At 39.9% G+C, this 23,324-nt stretch overlaps 1 protein-coding gene across 1 annotated transcript in view; it reads left to right on the forward strand.

Annotated features, from left to right (window-relative positions):
• svep1 (sushi, von Willebrand factor type A, EGF and pentraxin domain containing 1) overlaps positions 1–23,324 on the forward strand; it is a 232,298-nt gene that overhangs the window by 191,301 nt on the left and 17,673 nt on the right. Inside the window, exons 42-45 of the mRNA XM_060841756.1 lie at positions 826–999; positions 10,106–10,279; positions 17,254–17,424; positions 22,122–22,217. Coding sequence (XP_060697739.1) covers positions 826–999; positions 10,106–10,279; positions 17,254–17,424; positions 22,122–22,217 — 615 coding nt within the window. The remainder of the gene's footprint in view (positions 1–825; positions 1,000–10,105; positions 10,280–17,253; positions 17,425–22,121; positions 22,218–23,324) is intronic.

The raw sequence follows: 23,324 nt of genomic DNA on the forward strand, positions 1-23,324 counted from the left end.
CTAGGTCATTGCCTCCACAGAACTGATTTTCATATAATAGTATATTTCGGTTTTTAAAAAGTGAAGCATTTCAGCCTGGTGTATCGTATTTTGGTAACTGGCCGTTTGCTCAACATTTCAATCCATTGGAGATTCATGGCAAATTTCTGCTTTTCCCTACATGGTGAAAACTGATTGGGAAAATGGCCTTTCATTTGTTGTTCATTCCACACAGCCAACCATTTCTAGATAAAATTGAGACTTATAACTTCAGTCTTTTCATGATCAGCTCTTAACTAGATCTTTCTGATATCACCATTAAAATATATACGCCCTCACTGTCAAAATCCTTGTCCCTTAATTGCTCTCCAACCTCTTGCTGACTCAAAAACATCCTAAGATGTCTGAGTACTTCTCCTCCACAGTGGCAATGCCAATACTCTGCACCATTGGGCTGAATCCTAATGACAGACCATGATCCTGGGGACTACCCTCTCTTTGTGGAACCCCAAACCCCACTTCACACCCCATCCACAGAGTCAGGTTGTCCCCGTGTCACACCCCATCCACAGAGTCAGGTAACCCCCACCTCACTCCCCCCTTCCACAGAATCGGATAACCCCCACCTCACCCCCACCCACTTCCACAGAGTTTGAGTCATAGAGATGTACAGCACGGAAACAGACCCTTCGGTCCAACCCACCCATGCCGACCAGATATCCCAACCCAATCTAGTCCCACCTGCCAGCACCCGGCCCATATCCCTCCAAACCCTTTCTATTCATATACCTATCCAAATGCCACTTAAATGTTGCAATTGTAGCAGGATTTTGTCTTTCATTTAAGGAATCAGCTGTGAACCACACTCAGAAGTGGATAATGCAGTGAGTATTGGAACTGGAGATTCGTACATGAGTAATGTCACCTTTGTTTGCAATGTTGGTTACCACCTTGTTGGGCCTCAGAACATCACCTGCCTCGCTAATGGTACATGGAGCCAACCTGTTCCTCGCTGCGAAGGTAATTAGTATATAGATGTTCTACAACTCCTTCTCACTTACCATTGAGCTGAAGCGCCCAATATTGAACATTGACACTCTATTTTACGTATGAGAGCTTGTCAGAGTTGCCACATTCAAATAATAGGAACATATATTTCATTCAAAAAGAAGCTTGAGGGAGCCTAGAGTTTCCAGTTAATTATACCCTACTTCAGTAGACCTGAGGCTGTCAGTGAGTTGAACATGATCAGATCCTTGGCAAAGATTCATAACATTTTGGTTTGTTAATGTAGGTCCAGAATCATAGAATCCCTACAGTATGGAAACAGGCCATTTGGCTCTACAAGTCCAAACTGACCCTCCGAAGAGCAATCCATCCAGATCCATTTAACTCTAACTAATGCACCTAACCTACACATCCCTTAATACTATGGACAATTTTACCATGGCCAATTCACCTAATCTGCACATCTTTGAATTGTGGGAGGAAATCAGGGCACCCAGAGGAAAACCACACAGATACGGGGAGAAGTCAATGGAAATTATTTTTTGAGCCAAAATAATATTAAGAAATATGTATTTCAACCCATTCCAAGAATCCTTTTCTCACAGTTCTCATTGCCAAATGTCCAAAGATGTGCAGGTTAGTTGGATTGGCTATGTTAAATTGCCCATTGTGTCCAAGGATGTGCAAGCTGAGTGGATTAGCCATGGGGAATACAGGGTTACAGGGATAGGATAGGGGTTAGGTCTGGGTGGGATACTCTTCAGAGGATTGGTGTTGATTCAATGGGCCAAGTGACCTGTTTCCATGCTATAGAGATTCTATGATAAATTAGGTTCACATGTTGTTTTTGCCGATGTGTTTACTTACTTTTGCTGCAGTGCTTTAACAGCCATCACTGGGTTTTGCCAGGGGAATTACCCTATTTGTGACATTAAGTAGAAACTCAACACCAAGATGCTCAAAAAGGACTCATTCACTGGTGTCCCTATATACCCACAGATAAAGCAGACCAATTTTGGAAAGGTGGAGACACACACTCCCAAGGAAAACTGAGATCACAAGTACAATTAAGGATTCTTAACTGCGAAGTTAACTGTTTCTGAGGAAACAATGTGTGGTCATTGGATCACACATTGCAAAATCTAAGCTGAGAGATGCAAGAGAATCTTTCAGCAAATCTTTACAAATCAAAATGCAAATTTGCGTAAGCTCAGTTTCCCCTTGCGTTTCTTTCTTCCTCTTTTGGTTTACCTCATATATTGTAGTTTGTTCCTTTCCCATGCCAGTTTTTAAACTGGGCAGGAGAATGATTTTTAACCTTTTTTCTGTTAAATTTGAAGTTACTCTTGCTGATGGTAACTGAAATTATTAAAGGGATAACAAGTGACACTAGACTAAGTTTAGAAATGTAGAAACTTTAAAGTTTAAAAACGAGGTACAGGAACATTGAAAGAATACCTACCAGAACATGGACCGGATATCCCCTGCTGCTGTGTTGCAATGGTCAAGGGCTGCCCAGCCCCATTTCCAAATCTGCTATATGTAACAATCTCAAAAGTCAACCCGTTCACTATAGCTGACTTTTCCTGATTGTGTAGAAAGATCTTGGCTAAGAATTCTCTTAATTGAACTTGTGTCTGCAATTTTTAAAACTGGGAGGATGAAATAACAGCATGATTAAAAAGTAATCATAATGATATCGGATTCTTAAATATAACTTAGTCTCTTTCATTCTTGAGTAAATATGTTAAGTAAAGTTAGCTACTTTTATCAGAGATTTTAGTTAGATATCCTTATCATTAGAAATAAAAGTCATTAAACTGGAAAGCACATACTAATTTTTACTCTAAGTCAGGACTAAACAATTATTAACATATCTATTGAGTCAGAAAGATTATCAATCATTCACTCAGCATGTTTATTTTTGAACTCACTGGCTTTACCTCCCACTTTAACAGAATCATAATTGGCCAACTGAATTGAGTTAAATTAGAGTGTAATGTTGGAACAGTAAATTTGTGGGAGACCCTTCTGATCTGTTGCTGTAACATTGATTGACGTTTTGCATGGGGAAACTCCATTTAAATGAACAAGTCAGATGGGCCACAAAGAGTTGAAGAGTGGCAAATGGAGTTTAATTTAGATAAATGTGAAATGTTGCATTCTAATAAGGCAAATCAGGGCAGGACTTATACACTTAAAGGTACTGGGGAGTGTTGCCAAACAAAGAGACCTAGGGGTGCAGGTTCATAGTTCCTTGAAGGTGAAGTCGCAGGTAGACAGGGAGTGAAGAAGGCATTTGGCACATTTGCCCTTATTGAGTATAGGAGTTGGGATGCCATGTTGCAGCTGTACAGGACATTGGTTAGACCCTTTTTAGAATATTGTGCTCATTTCTAGTCTCTTTGCTATAGGAAAGATGTTGTTAAACTTGAAAGGTACAGAAAAGATGTACAAGGATGTTACCAGGGTTGGAGAGTTTGAACTTTAGGGAGTGGCTAAATAGGCGAGGGCTATTTTACCTGGAGCATCAGAGGTTATAGAGATTTATAAAATCATGAGGGGCATGGATAGGGTAAATAGCCAAGATCTTTTTTCCATAGTGGGAGAGTCCACAAATAGAGGGCATAGGTTTAAGGTGAGAGGGAGAGATTTAAAAGGAACCTCAAGAGCTACATTTTCATGCAGAAGGTGGTGCATGTATGGAATATACTGCCAGAGGAAGTAATGGAGGCTGGTATGATTACAACATTTAAAAGACATCTGGATAGCTACATGAATAGGAAGGGTTTATGGGGATATGAGCCAAATGCCGGCAAATTGGACTAAATTAATTCAGGTATCTGGTTGGCATGGATGAGTTGGACTGAAGGGTCTGTTTCCATGCTTACAATTTGATATGCCTCTCCTTATAAGTCAAACCCTCTATTCCCAGTAACATCCATGTAAATCTTTTCTGAACCCTCTTCAATTTAATAATACTCTTCCTATAGCAGGATGACCAGAACTGTGCACCGTACTTCAAAAATGGCCTCATCAGCATCCTGAACAATCTCAAATGATGTTCCAACTCCTATATTCAATAGTCTGAGCAATGAATGCAAGACTGCTAAATGCCTTCTTAACCATCCTGTCTACTGATGCCTGTACAGAAGCCAAGAAGTAAACAATAGATAAAGCACTTCACTTTTTTTTCAGCAAACGTTAGCTTTGTTTTTTACTTGTATTAGAGTAGAAAAGAGGTGAAATGATAAGGACAACAGGAATTCATTTCACCAGAGCTATACTAGCCATTACTCTTCTTCCCATATGTACAGACTTTAGGCACAGCTCATTAAGGAATGTCTTCAGAGTTTCAACTTTACCAAGAAGACAGTGCCTGATTAGTGCCTTCTGGCCAAACTATGAACTCCAGACATGTCAGCCAGGCTGTGCCAGTCAGTGTGAATTCAGGACTGAAATTTGACTCTGAGAGATTTTTGTAACCAAGGATAGTAGTGGGAAGTTGTGTGTGGAGTCAGAGGAGATAGGGGAAGCACTTAATGAATATTTTTTGACAGTATTCACTCTAGAAAACAACAATGTTGTTGAGGAGAATACTGAGATACAGGCTACTAGACTAGGTGGGATTGCGGTACACAAGGAAGAGGTATTAGAAATCCTGCAGAGTGTGAAAATAGATAAGTCCCCTGAGCCAGATGGGATTTATCCTAGGATCCTATGGGAAGCCAGGGAGGAGATTACCAAGCCTTTGGCATTGATCATTGTCAACAGGAATAGTGCCAGAAGACTGGAGGATAGTAAATGTGGTTCCCCTGTTCAAGAAGGGGAGTAGAGACAACCCAGGTAATTATAGACCAGTGAGCCTTACTTCAGTTGTTGGTAAAGTGTTGGAAAAGGTTATAAGAGATAGGATTTATAATCATCTAGAAAAGAATAATTTGATTAGGGATAGTCAGTACAGTTTTGTGAAGGGTAGGTCACTCACAAACCTTATTGAGTCCTTTGAGAAGGTGACCATACAGATAGATGAAAGTAAACTGGCTGATGTGATGTATATGGATTTCAGCAAGGCATTCAATAAGGTTCCCCACAGTAGGCTATTGTACAAAATGCGGAAGAATGGGATTGTCGGAGATATGGCAGTTTGGATCAGTAATTGGCTTGCTGAAAGAAGAAAGTGCTGAAAGTGGTGGTGATGGGAAATGTTCATCCTGGAATCCAGTGGTGTACCGCAAGGGTTGGTGTTGGGTCCACTGCTGTTCATCATTTTTATAAACGAATGAGGGCATAGAAGGGTGGATTAGTAAATTTGCAGATGACACTAAGGTCGGTGGAGTTGTGGATAGTGGCGAAGGATGTTGTAAGTTACAGAGAGACATAGATAAGCTGCAGAGCTGGGCTGAGAGGTGGCAAATGGGGTTTACTGCAGACAAGTGTGAGGTGATTCACTTTGGTCAGAGTAAGTGGAATGCAAAGTACTGGGCTAATGGTAAGATTCTTGATAGTGTAGATGAGTAGAAAGATCTCAGTGTCCATGTACACATATCCTTGAAAGTTGCCACCCACGTTGACAGAGTTGTTAAGAAGGCATACAGTGTTTTAACTTTTATTAATAGTGGGATCGAGTTCCGGAACCATGAGGTTATGTTACAGCTATACAAAAATCTGGTGTGTACAGTTCTGGTCATCGCATTATAAGAAGGATGTGGAAGCTTTGGAAAGGGTGCAGAGGAGATTTACTAGAATGTTCCCTGGTATGGAGGGAAGGTCTTACGAGGAAAGGCTGAGGGACTTGAAGCTGTTTTTGTTAGAGAGAAGAAGGTTGAGAGGTGACTTAATAGAGACATATAAGATCATCAGAGGGTTAGATAGTGGACAGGGAGAGCCTTTTTTCCAAGTATGGTGACGGCAAGCATGTGGGGGCATAGCTTTAAATTGAGAGGTGATAGATATAGGAAAGATGTCAGAGGTGGGTTTTTTTTACTCAGAGAGTAGTAAGGGTATGGAATGCTTTGCCTGCAACGGTAGTAGGTTCACCAACTTTAAGTACATTTAAGTCGTGGACTTACATGAAATAGTGTAGGTTCAATGGGCTTCAGATTGGTATGACAGGTTGGTGCAACACCGAGGGCCGAAGGGCCTGTGCTGTGCTGTAATGTTCTATGTCCTATGTTCCATGGAAAAGTAGCAACCAAATTAGAACTCACACTGAAATTCTTCCACATCACATGACTTTTTCAACTCCAGTGTTATACATGAGACATGCAGAACACTCTAAGCCTCTGTGGGTCCATGCCGAAACTTCACTTGTTACTCCTGCTGTCCATTGATGCATTTACTGAACAGTGTCCCCTCCCACTTGGGGAGTCATTGTGACATGTCAAGGCTGAGAAGTCAGAAGGAGATGGCGGAAGCTTGAGATGTGTGGGGAATCTTCCCAGAAATATTTTTGAACTCTTTTTCTCCATCTCACCATGGAAAGAAACCTGTCTGATATTTTGCCTCGCACCCCAAGTGTGCCATATATTCACCCTGTATCAATTGATAGCAACATTGCGAACTGCACTGACCATCATACTTGCCTGCAATAAAGCCTGAGGCTGTGGAAACCCCCAACATTTAATGTGCAATCTTGACCCATCATCCTTTGCAACTTTCACCATCTTTGAGGCAAGCAAAATATGTCATTGTTCAAACCTCAGGTGATGGTCTGGTCTTTAACAATTCTGACATCCTCAAGAAGCAATAAAATCACACCTGTTTTCAGGTCAGAATGCCTTACAGCGAAGTATTATTACCATCAAGCATTTGAGGTATATAACGTTCTTAAATACTTCATCAATTGTTGGTCTACTTACAGAAGATTAAAAGTAACAGAATAAGATAGAAATGCATTCTACTTATAATCAGGATTTATAATCTAATCAGGATATGAAGTTAGAAGGGGAACATGGAGAGTGCATTAAGAATTCTGGTTGTGGAGAGGATGGTTATCCTATGAGGAAATATTGAACAGGCTGGGTCTGTGTCTTGTGGAGTTAAGAAGAATAAAATTTCATCTAAAATAATGGGCGGCACAGTGGCTCAGTGGTTCGCACTGCTACCTCGCAGTACCAGAGTTCCAGGTTCGATTCCAGCCTCGGGCAACTGTCTGTGTAGAGTTTGCACATTCTTCCCGTATCTGCATGGGTTTCATCTGGGTGTTCTGGTTTCCTGCCACAGTCTAAAGGTGTGCAGGTCAGGTCAGTTTGCCATGCTAAATTGCCCATAGTGCTAGGAGCATTAGTCAGAGGAAAATGGGACTGGGTGGGTTATCCTTTGGAGGGTCGGTGTGGACTTGTTGGGTCAAACGGCCTGTTTCCACACTGTTGGGAATCTAATCTATAGAAAAAATTTTTAAAAACAGAAGATACCAATTTAAGGGTGAATGGAGAATGGCTTTGGAATTCGGAATCACTGCCTGACAACATGGTGCAGACAAACTCAGTTGTGGATTGAAAAGGAGAATTGAATCATTATCTGAAGAGGAAGTTTTGTGAGAGTGAGAACAAAGGAGTGGGGAATGGGACTTGGTGAGTTGCCCTTGGAGAGATCTGGTACAGGTTTGCAGGGCCGAATGGTCTCTTTTTGCATTATAACCATTCTCAGATTGTATATTCTAAACATGAAACAACTGTCTTATTCAATTTCATTTTGCTATGGGCACACTGGCCATGAGAGTGGAACAATATGCTTCATGTAATTTAAAGTATGCCAATATTTTGGTTTCCTTCCCAAGCATGTTACATTAGAACATGATATAAAAAAAAATGTGAACAACCATTAGCTTTAAACAGCTGGTAGCTCTGAGACACTCCCTGGCCCAAAAATTCTATATTTTTATTTTTCTACCTCACAACTTATGGTGATGAAACTTTAAAAACAAATAAAACAAAAAGAAAACAATAAAATACATGTTTTTTGAAAGAAACCTCACCCAGAAATTTTATATGAATTAGAAATGAAATTTTCTCAGCAGTGAGTTTCTTTTAATTCCCTGGTAGGACATGGGCCCATCTCTAGTTACCCTACTTTTTTTTTTATTCCCAAAATTTCAATGTCTTATGTGCCCATTTAACATGATCCTTCTTGTTACAAATGGATGGTAACATTTACTAACTGAAGTAGACTACCCCCTGAATAGCCTGAGGCTCTTAAAAATGGAGAAGAGAGGTGACACGATAGAAATCTTTAAAATTGTGAATGGAATTGATGGTTTAGATGTGGGAGTGATATTTCTGCTGTGGATCAGATCACAATTGAGGGCTATAAACAAAAGGTACTGTCACTGATCAATTCAATTAGGAATTAATGAGAAACTTCTTAACCCAGAAACTGGTTAGAATGTGGGATGTTAAGTTGACTAGCATAGATGCACTTAATGAGGAAGCTGGGTAAGTTGATGAAAAAGTAACACTTACATTTAAACAATGTTTTTTAGAACTACTGGATATCTTGAGATGCTTTCCAGTCAACAATAGACTTTTTTGAAGTTTGATTACTGTTTTATTGTAGAAAATGCAACCACTAAATTGTAATCTGAAAAGTGCTAATAAATAGGAATACAATAACCAGCTCGAAACGTCGAATTCTCTATTCCTGAGATGCTGCCTAACCTGCTGTGCTTTGACCAGCAACACATTTGCAGATACAATAACCTTCAGATAATTTGTTTTCTTTTGATGGCAATTGAAGGGATTAAAACTAATTAGGACCCAAAAAATATCTCCTTGCTCCTCTTCACAACCTATAATGTGACAAATCGTTGCAAGTTGACATTCAACTGTTGAGGTGCAGCTGTTGAAATGTGACAAGAACACAATTGCAATAGAGTTCACGGACCAGTTCAACAAGATCTGGCCTGCAGAGATGTCTCAGATGTCAGGAGACAAGGAGTAAATATCAAGTTGCAAATGAAAGGGAACCTCAGTGACTAAAACAACTGCAAAAACATAACATAACCCTCAGTACCTGGCGACTTCTGGAGCTTTGTGCTTCTCAACAAATTCAAAGAAGGAATCCATGCTGCACTGCTAAAGAAATAGTCAGGGTTCCAGCAGGATTGAAGGTCATGCTGTGACCAGATTTTATAATGCTCAGGAATATAAATTGCAAAGCCTAGATTTTAAAGGAGCCACTTGTTATCAATTTCATTGATTCTAAGATGATTTTTGATCCTATTCATCAGCAGTTACTCTGGAACATTGCTATACAGTGCAAAACCTGGGGCAGTATGATAATATCTTCAAACATTTAAAATGTTTACTCTAACTGCTGCATGAACACTAACACAGGCATCATAGATTCTTTTTTAACATCAACAATATAGCAAGCCATCACCGGATATGGCAAGGTTGCATGTTCTTTCATTCTTTTTCCTCTTGGTTATCAAAGAAGGAGATAGTGGGTGCAGACTGTGGCATTCCCTGGCAACATTACCATTTGACGGTCCTAGTCTTTACAAATGACATTACCTTCAAAGGACTGGTCACAGAGAAAGACAACTTATGCTGGCAGGACACATTCTTTGCCTCCTGGACATATGCCCTTTTGACAATGGCAGCAGAGTGGACATGGCCAGGCAATAATGAAAACCTGGGCTGGCCAAAGTTGAAGTACCTTCAAGAAGGACCTTAAAGATCTGGACATCATCTGGTATATGAGTTTGCAATTTACAGGAGCCGGTGGTACAGCCTTGCAATGATGCACTGGATTGAGGGAACTAAGCCTAAATTAATCTCAACAAGGCTACATAAGTCTTCTTCAATATAGGATTCTTTTATGTGTATCTAGCAGAATTTTAATAGCTCATCCAAAGGCAGCACCTTCAACAGTGCAGCAGATTACTACATTAAAGTGTTACCTTTGATTTTCGTGCTTAAACCCTGAATTGGAGCATGAACCCATACCCATGTGACTTAAACAGGAGTACTATCTGCTGAGCATGGTTGAGGAAGAAATTCAAAGTGAAGTAATGGGCGAAGAGGTTTGTTGAAGCACTGCGCCAAGTGGCCTGTCTCTGTGTTTTACATTCCATGTGATTCTATACAGAATCCCTTTTGTTTCTCTCTTTCAGTGATGCTGTGCAATCCACCAGCTTCACCCATAAATGGGCAAGCTCATTATCATGCCCTTAGTGTTGGCCAAACAGTCAATTTCTATTGTGATGAAGGTTACAATGTTGAAGGGGCATCCTCTGCTGAATGTATGGCCAATGGGAGCTGGAGTCAACCTGTACCTGTGTGTAAAGGTGAGCACAATACTTATATCCTATCTGTCTTTGATTTTTATTTAACATTTGATAAAAACTGTCTTGTGTATTCACAACTCATCCACAATACCATAAGAAGCTAAATTCAAGCTGCCCAGCTGTAAACAAAGAAAAAGGCCACCGAAACCATCTTGTCTGTGCTGATTCTCTCCAATTAGTCCAACCACCACTCCCCAACTCACTGTTCTTCTCTCATTACTATGCAATTTTTTTTCCTTTTCAAATATAAATATTAATTCGGGGAGGTGATGACTTAGTGGTATTATCAATCAACTGTCACTCCAGAGTCTCTTGGTGACCAAGTTTCGAAACTCATCTTGATGATGGCATTTGAATTCAATTCTAAAAATCTGGAATTAAGAGTCTAGTGATGACCATGAAAATATTGTTGATTGTTGGGGAACAATATCATCTCGTTACTAATGTCCTTTCGAGAAAGTAACTGCTATCCTTACCAAATTTGGCCTATGCGTGACTCTGAACCCACAACAATGTGATCGACTCTCACATGCCATCTGGGAAATTAGGGATGGGCAAAAAAATGTTGTCCCTATCAATGATGCACACAATCCATGTATGAGATTTTTAAAAATTTTCTTTACAAAGTTGCAATTGAATTTTCTTCCAATGCCCTTCCAGGCAGTGAATCCAGAATTCTGGATCAAGAGGAAAGACCGGACAGATTTCACCCAATCTAGTGGAGTTCCCATTCAGTATGTTGGGTTCAAACTGCCCTTCCTTTGGGTTGATGGCCTTTCATCAGAAAGGAAGGTATCAAGACATGAGCAGCTGCTCATCTGACATCTTCTGTCCTGACAACAAAATGTTAATTGGGTTTCCTTTTTTGTGGGTGCCTTCTGAACTGCTGAAAGTTTCTGGCATATTTCTAATATTTTTGTTCACATTTCCAGAATCCGTGGTATTTTTACCTTAGGGCAAAAGGGAGTTGGTTTGAGATCTGCAAACAATAAAGAAATATGTTTGCATTCCTTGGCATCACATAAAAGAGGAGAAAGTGAGGACTGCAGATGCTGGAGATCAGAGCTGAAAATGTGTTGCTGGAACAGCGCCACAGGTCAGGCAGCATCCAAGGAGCAGGAGATGATTCCTGAAGAAGGGGTCATGCCCGAAACGTTGATGCTCCTGTTCCTTGGATGCTGCCTGACCTGCTGTGCTTTTCCAGCAACACATTTTCAGATCAGATAAAAGAGTTACTGTTAAAAGGAATTTATTACTATTGTGGTGCTGTTCAGAGAGAGTTATCCACAGTGAAACGTGGACATTGAATATCAATTTGGTGCACTTTGCTACTTAAGTATACAGCATTCCTTGGTCAACTTCCATTGTGAAGGAATTGGCTTTGATTGGTAACCATCTCCATTTTGATTATACAGAATTGCACTAAAGGCCTTTGGCCAAACCTATCTGTAACAATATACATACTCCACATAAGCTTTTTCCCATATTCTCTTCCTCTCATCCTACAACATATCCTTCCTTTCTCCATCAATTTATCCAACTTGCCCTTGACTGCATTTGGGAAATTCATCACAATCGTTTCTTGTGGTAGAGGTCCACATTCTTACCACTATCTATTGTAAAGAAGTTGGTCCTAAATTCCTTATTGGATTTATCAGTACGGTCTTACATTGATGATCCTTAGATTTAGTGTTTGTATCGGAGCATAGGAAATAGGAGAACAATTAAGTTATTTGATTCCCTTGAGCCTACTCCACCATTCAACTAGATTATGACTGATGTTGTATTTCAGTATCCTTTCCTAAGCTCTGTCTATATCTATCAGTCTCTGTCTTGAATATGTTCAATGACAGAACCTTCACAGCCCTCTTGAGCAGAGAGTTTCAAAGATTCACCTCCCACTATATGAAGAGTTCCACCTTATCTGCATCCTAAATAAGAACATAAGCGCTAGGAGCAAGAGTAGGCCATCTTTGAGCCCACTCCACCATTCAGTATGATCATTGCTTTTCATGGCCACAGCTCCACTTACCTGCCCTCTCACCATAACCCTTAATTCCTTTACTGTTCAAAAAAGTATCTATCTTAGCTTTAAAAACATTCAATAAGGAAGCCTTAACTACTTCACTGGGCAGGGAATTCCACAGATTCACAACCCTCTGAGTGAAGAAGTTCCTTCTCAATTCAGTCCTAAATCTGCCTCCCTGAACATTGAGGCTGTGCCATCTTGTCTTAGTTTTACCCACCTGCGAAAACATCGTCTCTACCTCTATCTTATCTATTCCCTTCAAAATTTTATACGTTTCTGTAAGATCCCCCCCCCCACCCCCCCATTCTTCTAAATTCCAATCAATATAATCCCAATTTTCTCAGTCTCTCCTCATAAGCCAACTCTCTCAACTTTGGAATCATCCTTTGCACCCCCTCTAGTGCCAATGCATTCTTTCTGAAGTAAGGAGACCAAAACTGCACGCAGTACTCCAGGTATGGCCTCATCAGCACCCTGTACAGCTGCAACATAACCTCACTTTTTTAAACTCAATCCCATTAGTGATAAAGGACAAAATTCAATTTGCCTTTTTAATTACCTGCTGCACCTGCGGACCAACCTTCTGTGATTCATGTACAAGGATGCCTAGGTCCCCCTGCATAGCAGCAGGCTGTAATTTTTTTTTAACCATTCAAATAATAGTCCTTTTTACTGTTATTCCTACCAAAGAGGATGGCTTCACATTTATTAATATCATATTCCATCTGCCAGCCCTTTTCCCACTCAATTAAAGTATCCCTTTGCAAAGTTTCACAGTCCTCTGCACACTTTGCCCTACCACTCACCTTAATGTCGTCCTCAAATGTGACACAAGACACGTGGATCCCCAACTCCAAATCATCTATGTAAATGGTAAATAATTGCAGCCCCGACACTGATTCCTGAGGCACATGACTATTCACCAATCACTAATCAGAAAAGTATTCATTTATTCCCAGTCTTTGTTTCCTGTTAGTTTACCAGTCATCTATTCATGCTAGTATATTAACCATAATGCCATGCATCTTTATCTTATGCAGTGCAACACTTTGTCAAATGCCTTTTGGAAATCTTGATCCACCACATCTACTGGGACCCCGTTGTCCACCGTGACCTGCCTTTCATGAACCCATGCTGCTTTCTGCCCAAACGAACAATCTGTACTTAGATGTCTTCCTATTTCTACCTTGATAGTAGATTCAAGCATTTTCCCCACTACAGAGGTTAAGCTAACTGATTTATAATTCCCCATCTTTTGTCTACCTCCTTTATTAAACAGTGGCATCACATTTGCTGTTTTCCAATCTATTGGAACTGCCCTAGAGTCCAGTGAATTTTGGAAAATTCCTACAAGTGCATTTGCTATTTCCCCTGCCATCTCTTTACGTATCCTGGGCCAGGAGACTAGTCTACCTTTAGCTGCATTAGCTTGCCAACACTACCTCTTTCATGACAATGATTATCTCCAGGTCCTCACCTATCTTCATCTCCTTGTCAGTTACTGGCACGTTACTCAGGTCCTCCTCTGTGAAGCCCGACACAAAATACCTATTTAATGCCTCAGTCATTTCCTCATATCCCATTACTAAAACCCTCCTTTCATCCTATAAAGGAGCAATGTTTACCTTAGCCACTCAATTTTATATATTTATAGAATGTTTTTCTATCTGTCTTTATAATTTGAGCCATTTTACTCTCATAATCTATCTTACATGTCTTTATCGTATTTGTGTGGCCTTCTGTTGACCTTTAAAGCCTCTATTCCTGATGAAGGGCTTTTGCCCGAAACATCGATTTTCCTGCTCCTTGGATGCTGCCTGAACTGCTGTGCTTTTCCAGCACCACTCTAATCTAGAATCTGGTTTCCAGCATCTGCAGTCCTTGTTTTTACCTTTTAAATTTTTCCCAATCTTCTAGTTTCCCACTTGTCTTTGCCAATTTGTATGATTTCTCGTTTAATTGGAAGCCTCCCTTAGTTCTTTAGATATCCATAACTGAATACCACTTTTCCTACAGTCCTTCCTTTTCATTGGTATATACTTTTGCTGAGCACTTTGAAACATTGTCTTGAAAGTCATCCATTGTTCATCAACTGTCCCACCATATATCACCAGTCCCTTATTTTGAGATGGGGAAACCTGGTTGTAGACAAAGGAAAATATCCTTTCAGCATCTACCCCATTGAACCTTGAAAGGATTCTGTATGTTTGAATGAGATCACCAATCATTTTTTTAAACAGTAAGCCATAAACTGTAGAATTGCAAACTTTGCCTATCTGCTTATTAACTTTATTGAAGTGTTATACAAAAAAACTTCAATGCATTCTGTTTAAATAGCAAGACATTGTATTGTTCCTTCTAACATGCCACAGTGTCATGTGTACACATACCAAAAGTGACCATTACGTCCAGAAAGGTTATCAACTACATGGTCACTCAGTCATTATTTGTCATACTAACCAGCGAGATGGAGTCCAGTCGCTGTCTCTTGTGGGAGTAATTGAAGAGATATCATTCCTTATCAGTAACATAGAATCAATGTAAGTACAGCCACAGTGCTGTTAGGGAGACAGTCCAAGATTTTGATTAGATTCTGACAAAAGGCTATTGAATTGCACATTCTGTTCTTATTGTTGAATATTCTAGAATGTTTGCTTGATAACCTTTGTGCATTGAGAGACTGGATGAATATTCTGTCAAGGGTTAAAATAGCTGATACAGAATCTACAATGAGGGGAATCTGTGTCGAATATGTAGGTGTGGTTTTAATTACCTGGCTTCCATCCAGTCCGAAATTCACTGATTAAACTAAACCTGCGGCTAAGAATCTTCAAGATCCTGTGAACAGAAAAATATTGTAGAACAAACTTTAGGTCCAGATTTTCCAATGGCCAGACAGTCATTATTCCAGTGTAGATGAGACTTGTTCATGGGGACTCTGTAGAATCACCACATAGCCGACTGAAGGACTTACCTGGGTAATTGAACTTTCCGCCACGAATACTTTTATCGCCTGGGACCCTCTGAAAATCTCCATTTAAATCATGAAATGAAGTAAAATTGATTTTCTGTAAAAGTTAGATCCAATGTCTAAATCCAATTAACTATTAAACTGACCCCATAGTCACCATTTTCCTGCTCCTTGGATGCCGCCTGAACTGCTGTGCTTTTCCAGCACCACTCAAATCCAGAATCTGGTTTCCAGCATCTGCAGTCATTGTTTTTACCCATAGTTACCATGCACACCTCTAACTACACTTCTTTCAGATTTCTTGCGGCTCCCTGACCCTGACCTCCTGGGGATCCCAAAACTCCAGGAGATTGACATTCCCCAAGACCTTGACCATGTATACTGGATCTGACCCCTGATAATCACTGACATCCCTCCTGTTAGACACCCACCATTACTAATGACTGCCAAACCCAACTCGTTCATACCACCATTACTGCCAGAGCTGACAACCAATGCTCCTCCCATGCCCACTGGATCCAATCCCTGACAAACTAGACCACCAGCAGACCCAACAACTCTGCTGCTGCCACCATTACCTGACCTTCAACCCCACTGTTGTCAGCAGACTGGACTCACCAGTGCCACTGCCGGACACACCCCACCCTTGCTCCACTCTCGTTGCCTCCAGTCCTGATATCCACCTTGTCTGATGCCTATTAGACCTGAATAAACCCTAACCTACCCTAAATACTGTATTACTTACTTGGCTCCCTAACCACCTTACACCCTTGTGACTTGGCACCCTAAACCCTTCCCATGTGGCATCCTACCCAGCTGGCACCCTACCCACCCTATACCCTGCTTCTTCTGAGCCGACAACCTGTACCCTCACCCAGCTGACACCTCATGCTGTCAGTATCCTAATGTCACACTTACTTTATATACTTACTGTTTGACAGCAGCTGTCAAAGTGGCGTCAGAACCTTTCAAGTTCAGAATATGGCAGCTGACTGCTGCGAATATAGATGTGATTTTTCTTTCCCCAATATTTCTACGATACAAAAGAATGGAAGTATAGCTCCACATTTCTGAGGTACCCTGACTGGAATCGCCTCTCAGAAATACAAAGCTCTCTCCTTTTGTAAAGAAAGAAGAGGCATAGCAACAATCTAAGTGAGATTGCCAAACCCAGGAAAGTTGTTTCTCTGGTGTACAGTTTGAGGTGTGGTGATTTTAATCTCAAGTATTTACAATTATGGTTTTTCCATTGCAGAATGACGGATTACGGGTGGTGTCCAGTTGCTTAGGAGGCAGGATTGGAAAAAATGTGATCTCAGTCTGAAAGTAATGGACTAAAGCAGCAATTTAAAGTCTCATAACTTATTTCATTATGTGTATGCAATACAGGATAGACATTCTAACCAATCATCCTTTACCTCAATGAGCGTTGAGAATGTGGTGCTGGAAAATCACAGCAGGTCAGGCAGCATCTGAGGAGCAGGAGAATCGATGTGGCGGGCATAAAGCTTTCATCAGGAATGAGGCGCTTTCCTGATGAAGGGCTCTTGCCTGAAATGTCACATCTCCTGCTGCTCGGATGCTGCCTGACCTGCTGTGCTTTTCCAGCAGCACACTCTCCACTCTGATCTCCAGCCTCTGCAGTCCCCACTTCCTTCTTTATCTCAATGAGCACCAAAACAAAATTGTTCCCAAACAACAGACATTCAACCAGTTTGTTTCATACAATAAAAAAAACCTGCAGAAATAAAAAGTAATTGCTGGGTAAACTCTGCAGCTCTGGCAGCATCTACGGGGTGTGAAACAGAACTAATGTTTCAGGTCCAGTGCCCCTTGTCTAGTTGTGAATACTTGTGGTGCTCCTGATCTCTTTGCATTTTGGTGATCTCACAGAGACAGTCCCTTCCCTCATGCTATTTCCACATAAGTAATTTCATAAATTATAACTTCTGTTCCTTTTATCCTTTGACAAAGAAATAACATGCGGACCACCAGTTCAAGTTAAAAATGCCTTTGTACGAGGATTGCTTCACCACGTGGGAGACATAGCAACGTACTCCTGCTATAGTGGATATATGCTGGAAGGGTCTCGAGCAAGTAGTTGTCTAGAGAATGGAACCTGGAGCAAACCCCCCAGTTGCAGAGGTATTGAAAAATTGCAAACTTTTAAAACTGCATAATTGCCACTAATCATCACACTTTTTCTTTTCTGTCTCTGTCACTACTTTTGTAAAGGCACTTCCTCATCTGCAGTAACATTTCTGTGAGTTTCAATGGCCTTGCTAAGTGGTTTTATCTTCAATATCTGCAGTTTTTCCCATCACAGGACACTTCAGAACAAATCCATTCTTGCCTTTAACTCATTTTAAATTATGTTTAAAATTCCATAAATCATGACATCTAAGTTGACTTATCTTATATAACAACCCTTTATGTTCTGGCCTCCCAAAAGTTCATATTCCTGCACATTCTCAGCATATAAACTCAACTCCCTTTTGAGCTAAAACAGGCCATGCTCACATTTATAGTCAACTTTAATTTTTCACCCAACAGTTGCATGTTTTACATATTAGTGTGTTACAGCTGGGCGTGGGGATCAAGCCAGAGATATGCTCTATGTGAAGCAGTTGTGGGAAGTTTAAGACACACCCACTCTTTGTATCAGATGCTAGTGTTATTTCAGAACTAACCCCATCTACGATGGTGATTCACTTTTCTACTTGATATATATGTCACCTTTGGAGGAACATTTCAAAGTTTTTAAAGTTTGCAATTAAATGTATGTAACTTCCATCCTGTCAGGCAGTGAGTTCCAAACCCAAATCAATAATTAGTGTTGTGAAATGGGCCAGCTCACCTTGGAACATGCAGCATTCAGACATTATTATACAGTAACTATCACCTGGATTATGTGCTCAGGTTTCCTCTCAAAACATTCCTAGGAAGCAATTTCCTCAATCAAGCTTTCTGTTATTTAACCAAATATCTCCTTACACCGCCTTTGTTGTTTTCTGGTTGTGAACAGCCTTGTATTGTTTTATTACATTAAAGGTGCTTTATGAATGCAAGTCATTGATGTTACTGTGGAAGCTTTGTTGCTTAGGGACTACAATGAAAATTGAAAGTGAGATTAGACAGACTGGTAAGCATTGGGAAGGCACAATACAGCAAAGACAAAATACCTCATCAAATACTTTTTTGCTTTCAACTTAGAAAATTTAATAAATCTCATTCATAACAAGAAAATTGCTTCACCACATTGGCTTTCTGCAGAAACTGTGCTTTGGAAACAATGTGAGCATGATCACACAACATCATTTTCAAGGATCAAGAATTTTCTAGATGTTTCTTACCTTGCTGAGACTGCAGGAAATAAAATCTTTGTACGGCCTGAATCCTTTATACCTTATCCAAGGTCAGATTGCATGACTTGAGAAAAGAGGCTAATAAAGCAATAGAAATAACTTGCATTTCCAAAACATGTTTTACTATTTCATTACATCCTAAAAATCATGTGGTATTTTTGAAGTTCTGCCATTGTTGCAACGTTGGAAATAAGGCAGCCAATTTGTATACAGCAAGCTTCCATAAACTTGATGATGATGACCATTGAATCTGTTCTGTGATGTTAATTTGGGGATAAATATTAGGCAGAACAGTGGAAATCTGTTTCTTCTTAAAGTAATGCTTGGGAGCCCTTACCCCTACCTCAAACAAAAAATGGGACCTTGGTAGAAGGCTTTGTGTAGGAGGAAGCTCCTGCAATAGCATAAGAATCTCTCAGTACTGGTAGCTTTGGCCTGTATAATAAAATTCAAGTGAATCTTGAACCCCAGAACCTTCTAGCTCAGAGGCGAGAACTTTATCCACTGAGCAACCAACATAGTTCAGGCAGTGTCTGTCCTGTTGGGAAACCAATCACATCTCCTGGAACTTGACTTTAGTTTAAGATCACAAGTAAAAGGTGAACATTTCATAACATTAGCGCACATTCTTAACCATTGAACAATAATCCAGTGAATCTGTTACAGCACAGAAATACATCAGAGTATAGAGAGATTGATGGCTTGGATGGAAGCCATTCATCTCTTGAATAAAAGTAAAATACAGTGGATAGTGGAAATCTAAAATAAAGCAGAAAATGCTTGATAAACTCCGCAGGTCTGGCAAAATCTGCTGAGAGAAAAACCAAGTTAATGTTTTGAGTCTGATATGACTCTTCTCCAGAACTCTTGAATTTTTCTCTCTGTCAAACACACTTTGTAGATCTTGGTATGTGACAGGAGCTTTGCAGCACCACACGTGCACATCCAAGCTTTTTCAAATGTACTGAGAGTTTCCGTATCTATTGGCCTCTCAGTCAGTTCCACTTTAAAAAACGTGTTGCCATTTTCCTTGATCCTGCTCTTACATTCTCACTGACCTCCTGTTGCATCCTCATGAAAAAAGAATTGCTCCTCAGTTCCCCTCCAATCCTTCCAAACATCATCTTTAAATCTATACTGAAAGAACTGCAGATGCTATAAATCAGAAACAAAAAAAGGAGTTGTTGGAAATGCTCAGCAGGTCTGGCAGCATGTGTGAAGAAAAATCAAAGTTAACACTTCAGAACCAGTGACCCTGCCTCATCACCAGACCCGAGACGTTAACTCTAATTTCTCTACACAGCTGCTGCCAGACCTGCTCAGCTTTTCCAATAACTTCTGTTTTGCTTTAAATCTACACCCCTTGGTTATTATCTTTCTAACAGAAATGGATTCTTTCTAACCAGTCTATTTTGTAACTTAATAATTAATATACATTAATCAAACCTCCTGTCAATTTCCACTGTTCAAAAGAAAATAAAATGCTTATTAACCAATCTTTCCTCAAAGTTAAAATTCTCCATTTCTAGCAAAATCCTCTCAAATCTCCATTTCATGTTCTCTCTAATGTGACCATATCTTTTCTGTAATTTGTGACAACTGTATGCAGTACTCTCACTGCAGTCTGCCTATTGTTTTATACAAGTCCAATATAATCTCCCCAAATGCATTATGTTATACTTTTCCAGACATAATTCCATTTCTCTGCTTTTCTGTTCACCTGACCAGTGGAATGATTCATCATCACTGAACTACATGGCCAATTTTTGTAGCTTAAATATGTCCACTAAAATGAAGTCAACCATTGGCTTTGTAGAGCATGAAAAGCAATGCACATAATACTGAGCCCTGCAAAATCCCAATGGAAACAGTCATCCAATCAGAAAAACACTTGGTATTCATTTATTTCCTGCTACCAAGCTGATATTGGATCCAACTTGTCACTTCTCCTTGGATCTCATTCTTCTGGCCAGTCTGTCATGTGGGATCTTGTCAAACAGCTTTACCAAAGCCTTTGGCAAATACATCAAATATGCTATCCTTTATTGACCCTCTTGTTACATCCTCATTACCCTACAGTTGCATCTTCATTGACCCTTCTGATGCATCCTCATTGACATTCTTATTACAGCCTTATTGCCTCACCTATTACAGTCTCATTGACCCTCCTATTACATCTCCATTCAACCTTCCATTAAATTCTCATTAACATCCTGTAACACCATCCTTGACCTCCTGTAATAGTCTCATTGACTGTCCTGTTACATCCTCATTGGCCTTCCCATTACACATTCATACATCCTTACTGACCCTCTTGCTACTTACTCATTGACCTCATGTTATATCTCCATTGACCCACCTGTTATATTCTCATTCATCTTCCTGTTACACCATCATTGACCTTCTATTACATCCTCATGGATATTCCTATTACATCTTCATTGACTTTCTATTATATCCTCATTCACCCTCCTGGTACATACTTATAGATTCTCCTGTTGCATCCTCACTGACCTCCTTTTACATTCGCACTGAACTCCTGTTGCATTTTCAATGACATTCCTGTATACATCCTCAGAAAATGTTAGTTATACATATCAAAATAGACATGACCTTTTCTTAGAAGAAATTCATGTTGACTGCTCTAGTCAATCATGCTTTCTCACTGTTAATTTGCACTGTCTCTTGGTATTTTTTCAATACTTTGCCCACTAGCAAAGATAGACATACTGGACAATAATATTGGGATATATTCATTTTTAAGCAGTAGTACAACATTAGCTTTCCAGCACCAGATGTACAGCCAGACAGGTTTGAGAAATAATGATCCAAATCTCTGCTATCTGCTTTGCCCCTCTGAGCAATGTGGGATGCATTTAATCTTGTCCTTAATCAAAGGTGCTAAATTGCTCAATACTTCTCCACTAATATTGTTTACTAAAGCCAATATTCATTCATTTCAATCTACTATTTCCATTTGTTCAGGACTGGGGAGATGGGGTTGTAGTGGTAATATTACTGGACTGGTAACACAGAATTTTAAGTTAATCCTCTGAGTACATATATTCAAATTTCACCCACCAACTAGTGCAGTTTAAATCCAATTAATAAAATCTCTGTAATAATGATCATAAAATTATTGTCAATATTTGCAAAAAATCCCACTAGTTTGCTAGTGTCCTTCAGGGAAGCAAATCTCCCATCCTTACCTTGTCTGGCCAATATCCAGACTCACAGCAATGTGGGTGACTCTTAATTGTCCTCCCAAATAGCTCAGCAAGTAACTCAAGGGAGATTAAGGATGGGCAACAACTGCTGACTTTACTAGTTATGCCCACATCCCATGAAAAAATAAAGGGAGGAAAAATATTGGTACTGACCAGTAGATCAGGATTTATCTGGAATTAGTCCACGTACTATTTGATTAAATACTCATGCTTCACACTAACCGTTTACTGTTGGTTTCTATTCAACTAGCTGTCTGCAGGTTTCCCTGTCAGAATGGTGGAGCCTGTGAAAGACCAAACACATGCACTTGTCCTGAAGGATGGATGGGGCGTCTCTGTGAAACCCGTGAGTATTACAAGGCTGCATCATTCTGCCATCTGCAGCGTTACTGTACCATGGAGTACTGCATGACCAATTTGGTTAAAATTGGCCTCTTGTCTTAACACTTCTTGAATGTTGACTGGTTCAGTCACTCCCAAAACAACCTGCCCAATTTAACAAGAGGGCTTAAGAAAAGCAGTTGTGTCTTGGCCTCCAGTATGATAGTTCATCATTACCTGTGCTGGGTGAAAAATAATATTAGTCAACTAGATACAGCTGGGATATAAATCTAATAAGTTGGAAATAGGTTGTATTAAGATTTGAAGTTGGTACCATAGTAATTATGTTGGTGGACAATTCTCAAAAAGCCTGGATTAATAGTTTTGGAGAAACAAACACAAATTCTGCTATGAATGCTGGCGAAGTTAAACTCAACATCTGGAATAAAAAAAACATGCATTGATAATGGAAAGCAGGAAACCCCTTGACTATAGTTAAAAAAAGCAAGTAAAAAAATAATTTTGTTTGCCAGTACTCTCTTAGGAATGAAAAATCTGCTGTTCTTACCTGAAATGAAATGCATGTGACTTCAAATCCACAATGATATGACTTATTCATAAGAGCCCTTAGAAAGTCACTCACAAAAACAGAAGTTGCTGGAAAAGCTCAGCAGGTGTGGCAGCATCTGTGAAGAAAATTAAAGTTAACGTTTCGGATCTGGTGACACTTTCTCTTAACAGATGCTACCAGACGTATTGAGCTTTACCAGCAACTTCTGTTTTTGTTTCAGATTTACAGCATCTGCAGTTCCTTCAGTTTTTAACAAGTCACTCAGTTTTATTCAAGAAGGCAGCTCACTACCTCCTTCTCAAGGAGAATTAAAGGTGGGCAATGTATACCAATGTATGAGGCCCTCGTCCTATTAATTAATTTTAAAATGCTAACGTTCTGTGGCAAGAGAAACATGGTAAGGGTGTTACTAGAACAGCATTGATTGAATTGGCACATGAGGTCTCTATGGAATCCCTAAAGCAGCTGGCTGCATGGGAATTGCCCTAGATATTGAAATTTTCAATGGGCAATTCCCCCTACACCTGGAACCCTGTGAAAGAATCCATTCACATTAGAGAA

This window comes from Hemiscyllium ocellatum, chromosome 2, assembly GCF_020745735.1.
Source record: "Hemiscyllium ocellatum isolate sHemOce1 chromosome 2, sHemOce1.pat.X.cur, whole genome shotgun sequence".
In the NCBI taxonomy this organism is placed as follows: domain Eukaryota; kingdom Metazoa; phylum Chordata; class Chondrichthyes; order Orectolobiformes; family Hemiscylliidae; genus Hemiscyllium; species Hemiscyllium ocellatum.